Raw genomic sequence first — 5,575 nt, 5'->3', positions numbered from 1 at the left:
GATGTTTACTTTGAATTTATCTTAGTTCACACAAACACTCCATCCATGCTTTTGTTCCGGCCCTCCAGTCCAGTTTAAGAACCCATTGTGGCCCTCGAGTCAAAAAGTTTGCCCACCCCTGAGCTAGAGGCTCAGTTTTATGGGAGGAATGTTGTAAAGGCAGATGAGGTGCAAGCTCTGTGACATTTCACAGTAGCTTTGAGAGGTAGTGATGGTGGTAATATAGCCATATTGCTTCTTATAGCAGTTGATTCCTTCAGTGTATAAGATATTTTCATGTCTGTGTTTCTTGGACAAAAGAAAAGCAGATGTTCCCTCAGAATCACCAATAATGAATGAAATAATTGATATTACTGGTTCAAGGTTTAAACGTAATGTATTTTGTTACTAAAATAACTTGAAATTCTTTAATTTGTCAATTTAAATGAATCAAAACTCTTGTAAATCAGAAGCAAAGAATTTACTGATATTTGTCATAATAAATTATGAATAGTAATGCAGGCAGGTAACAAACTCAATGTAAACATATATTGAGCATGCTGTCAATAACAAACAGTATTTGGGGTAATACAGAAATGATTACTATACAATTTCCATCCGTAAGAAATGGATTGTAATTTTTTTCTAGTTGTTTACCTAATTATAAAGGTGATATACATATAATTACATAATATAATGATTACTAGTAATATGTATGTATGTCTTACCCAAACATATTTGTATGTACCTGGAAAATAGGATAATAATCCTGGAAATTATCAAATTATTACTGGTTACTGTTAAGGAGTGTGGGAGGAGAGGGTAGAGTTTTACTTTTATTTTACACACATCTGTATTTGAATTTTTTACATACATGTATTAGTTTAGTGATATGTAAATGTTTTTTAAAATACATGTTTACTATAATTGGAAAATATAGAAAGCTAAAATGAAATATTGTTTACAATTGTACCAACTAAAGAATACCATTGTTAATGTTTTGCTATATTCATCTTTCTTCTATGTATATTTTTTATATTGTTGTGATCAAACTATATATGCAGCTTTAACCTGCTTTATTTTACTCAACATTATAACATAATTATTTTCCCGTTTATCTCCCAAATTCTACGTAACCTATTTTATTTATTTTTATTTTAAAATATATTTTATTGATTTTTTTTACAGAGAAGAAGGGAGAGGGATAGGGAGTTAGAAACATCGATGAGAAAGAAACATCTATCAGCTGCCTCCTGCACACCCCCTACTGGGGATGTGCCCGCAACCTAGGCACATGCCCTTGACCGGAATCGAACCTGGTACCCTTCAGTCTGCAGGCCGACGCTCTATCCACTGAGCCAAACCGGTCAGGGCATCTATGTAACTATTTTAATGGTCACATTATATTTCACCAAAGAATGGGCAATAATTTAACCCTGGAGGTTGGGTACTTAGGTTATATCCAATTTTTCACTCTTACAACATTCTGAATATTTTCATGTATAAAGCATTTTCTGTGATTTGAATTATTTTCTTGGAACAAATTACAGAAATAGAATTACTGTGTCTGATTTGGACATTTTAAAGATATTTGTGATAGGTAATAACATTGTGGGTTTTTTTTTAATGTGGTAGAGTAATGACATTTTTACATAGACCAAATAGTCCCATGGATTATTATGTTAGGTTAAGCTTTATTATTCATGGTATGCTTTGTAACTCTTTTTGGTTGTTGATATCTTCAGATTCTCTAGTAATAGTCAGCAGTGTGTTAAGCACTTTGCTCAAGACTGAAATGCTAATGCTTCTCTTTTGCAGGACTTGGAGGGAGTGGACATCATCCTAGGTGTCTGCTCTAGTGGCCTTCTGGTTTACAAAGATAAGCTGAGAATTAACCGCTTTCCTTGGCCCAAAGTGCTGAAGATTTCTTATAAACGTAGCAGCTTTTTTATCAAGATTCGGCCTGGAGAGGTATAGAATTTGTGTTTCTTTCCCCCCACCCCTGAATCAAACACAGACCATGTCTACAATATCTCGTCGCTTCCTTTTTTTCTTGTTATGTCATCTGAGAGGTCTCTCTATAGTTAACTATGCAGGAGCTGATATTCTGTTTTCTCAATCAGTCCTGTAATGCCGCTTTTCCTCCTTGCTACTGGTTTTCTGGGCTTTTCTCTTTATGTAAGTAAATATACCATGGCCAAAAGTGAAACTTGCATTGATAAACTTGTTCCTTGTTTACTCCAGGTAAAATCTTCATGGAAAATCGTTTTAAATTGAGTAGCATGAGATTTTTAAATTGAGGAGTTTAAGTTACTCATGTTTTGTACCACCGATCTCTTACTCATTTAATTAAAATGTATTTATATGCGTAGCTTCTAGTAGTTACCGGGAATATATTCCAGGCTCAAGTTCTAGATTTTTAATAGAGTTGTTTAACTTTGTGTCAGATAATTCAATTATTAGTTGATGGGCAAGTTTCAGGATATATTAATGCTGACCAAATTTAACTTTTATATTAAATAGTCATTATGTATAGAGGAAAATTGTTTAAGTAGGAATTAAATTTTTTTAAAAGTTCTACCTCCTACTCTGCCACCTACTAAGTAAAAGACCCTGGAGAAATCTAAGACTCAGCTTCTTTATCATTCAAGGTGGAAAATACCTTCTCTGTCAGGGTTGATTTGAAGATCAAATGAGAAGACAGCTGCAAAAGGTCTAAGCTGGAAAACATTATATTAATTTAGAGGGTTTTTTGTGTGTGTATATCACCATCTGCTGGTGGAAATGGCTCATTATTTGAGCATGGAAATACTGGATGTTCAGCCTTAAAAATCTCATAAGAATGATCATTGAAGCATTTATTTAGTACCATAATTATTTACCTGTGCCTTTCACAGAACAATCTCTGTCTTCTGTCAAAGAGTTTCAAACCAAGAGTCATTCAGTCAACAGATATTTATTGAGGGCATTCTTTGTGCCATGCACTACTCTAGGGGGTAGGGACAGTGAATAAAAGTCCATTTATTTTTGTGGAAAGGCGCGCGCGCGCACACACACACATTTTAATAAATTTGATAATAGAAGTTTTTGGTTTCTTTAAATGTCAACTATATAATATATACTAAAATTGCAGAATTCTTACTTTAAGAACACAACCGGGAACAACAGTAGGATTTCAATAAGTGTAGTATTATGACTATAGTAGATGATTTGGAAGTAGCATGGTTTAGTGGAAACCAAGAAATTCTGGTTATGCCACTTCATAACTGTGAAACTGAGAAGTAACTTGTCTGACCTCAGTTTTTTCATGTGTAATACTATCTAGTCATAGCATATTGGCAATAATAGGCGCTAGAAATAAATGTCAGTTTCCTTTCCATCTTAAAAAGTATGCTTAAAGCAGACTAGCAGGATATGGCTTGCTTCAGTCAAAGAGGTATCAAGATAAATTAATGATCAATTAAAGTAAAAGAGAGAAGGCAATTAATAATTCAAGAATTGGTTAGAGCCAAAATCTTTCATCTTTAAAAAAATTTTTTTTAATCCTCACCCGAGGATATTTTTCCATTGATTTTAGAGAGAGTGGAAGAGAGAGGGAAAGACAGAGAAATATTGATGTGAGATAAACACATCAATTGGTTGCCTCCTGCATGAGCCTGAACAGGGCCAGGGCTGAGGATGAGCCTGCAACCTTGCAACCGAGGTAGGTGACCTTGACCAGAATCAAACCTGGGACCCTTCAGTCCGCAGGCCGATGCTCTATCCACTGAGCCAAACCGGCAAAATGTTTCATCTCTAGCTCCTATTACTAAAAAAACAATAAATAAGTAAAATTGCATAATAATATTGATTGATTGGAAGAATCATCTACTATCTCATTCCCTGAGCATTAAGTAGTCTAGTATCCCAAGTGCAAATGATGACTAAGAAAGAGCCCTGTCCGGACAATCAAAAGGTAACTTAATGATGACCCAGAAAAATGTACTCTGTGTGTGTGTGTTTCTGAGCAAAATAAGATGCATAAATAATATAAGATGCATTTCTTGGCTTCCTTGTTGTGGAAAAAGCCACCTCAGTGAGTAAATTTCTTTTTGTAAGTAGGAAAATATTTTAAATATTTTATGCCTTTAGGGATGTTCTTTTTATTCTTGATGACCTTTTCTGTAGTACCATATTTCTCTGGTCTTTATCACTATAGTCAAATAATCCTTTATGTTCAATGTTTATTTGTGTTTTTATAGCAAGAACAGTATGAAAGTACCATTGGATTCAAACTTCCCAGTTACCGAGCAGCTAAGAAATTATGGAAAGTCTGTGTAGAGCATCACACATTTTTCAGGTATTGTTCTCACTTCAGTATTTTTCAAGGATAAGTTGTTTATGCAAGTTTCTGTTTTAAGTCTGCTATTAAAATTCTCTTCTTTGAATGGCTGGCATTTTTTTATTTAGCTCAGGTAAGATCGTCTTAAGCAAGACAAAATGAATCCAGTTCTCCTTTGGGTTGAAAAACATGCCTCAGCATTCCCAGAGCACCTTTCTGTGTATGGTAGTAGGAGTAGAGAAGTGAGGATAGGAACCTGTGTTTACTGGGGGCTCTGTGATTGCTCTAACTGGAGCTGAAATCAGTCCTATCAGGAGGAGGTACCCTGACTACCTCCACATGTAATTTCTCTAAGTAGTGCTTAACTACTTTCTGTGTGGGGCTTTTTAACTGAAAGATGAAAGGTATGAAGCTGATCATTATCTTGGCTCTAATCAACCCAGAAAGGGAGCACAGAGAACCATCTTTGAAGCTCAATTGTATCAGATGATCAGAAGAAAGTTTTCTTTCCTCTGATTTTCAAGAGCCCCCCCCCCCCGCCCCCCGTCTTCATTTACCAAGCATTTTCTCAGTGTAGGTACTGTCCTAGGCACTGAGACTATATATACTACAAGGTAGTTCTAGTCCCTGTCCTGATAGAACATACAGTCTAGCAGAGAACACAGACCTTAGACAAATGACTGTATTGAAAGGAGAGTCAGCTTGTTACTGTCAGCTTGCCTTTTTAAGAAAAGTTCTTTATTATGGAAAATTGCATACATAACAACAGTAAAGAGACTAATACAGTAAAGAGACTAGTATAACGCATATCACCCAGCTTCCATAATTATCATCCCAAGGCCAGTCTTGTTTTATCTATTATGCCACCCAATTCTGCCCACTACTTCCTAGATTATTTTGAAGCAAATCCAAGACCTCATGTCACATCATTCATAAATAAACTTGACTCTCAAATGGCTCTCAAGAGAGAGAATCATGATATATTTTCCTTCTAGTTGTATTTTTCATTTCATACCTAGTATTACAACACAGTGGACAGGAAGAAAAGCCAGGGAAAATAACATTTAAATTCTCACTTAAGCCCTAACCGGTTTGGCTCAGTGGATAGAGCATCGGCCTTCGGACTGAAAGGTCCCAGGTTCGATTCCGGTCAAGGGCATGTACTGTGGTTGCGGGCACATCCCCAGTGGGGGGGGTGCAGGAGGCAGCTGATCGATATGTTTCTTTTTTTTTTTTTAATTAAATCTTTATTGTTCAGGTTACATTTGTTCCTCT

The 5,575-nt window shown here is 35.6% G+C and overlaps 1 protein-coding gene across 12 annotated transcripts in view; it reads left to right on the top strand.

The window, feature by feature from the left end:
* EPB41 (erythrocyte membrane protein band 4.1) overlaps positions 1-5,575 on the top strand; it is a 112,403-nt gene that overhangs the window by 49,800 nt on the left and 57,028 nt on the right. For all 12 annotated transcript variants that reach the window (XM_014546796.1, XM_014546806.1, XM_014546798.1 and 9 more), the window contains 2 exons: positions 1,798-1,950; positions 4,221-4,318. In XM_014546796.1, coding sequence (XP_014402282.1) covers positions 1,798-1,950; positions 4,221-4,318 — 251 coding nt within the window. The remainder of the gene's footprint in view (positions 1-1,797; positions 1,951-4,220; positions 4,319-5,575) is intronic.

This window comes from Myotis brandtii, unplaced genomic scaffold (assembly GCF_000412655.1).
Source record: "Myotis brandtii unplaced genomic scaffold, ASM41265v1 scaffold456, whole genome shotgun sequence".
Classification (NCBI taxonomy): Eukaryota; Metazoa; Chordata; class Mammalia; order Chiroptera; family Vespertilionidae; genus Myotis; species Myotis brandtii.
The sequence above is the reverse complement of the archived record's forward strand: the minus strand, read 5'-3'. Positions and strand labels throughout refer to the sequence as shown.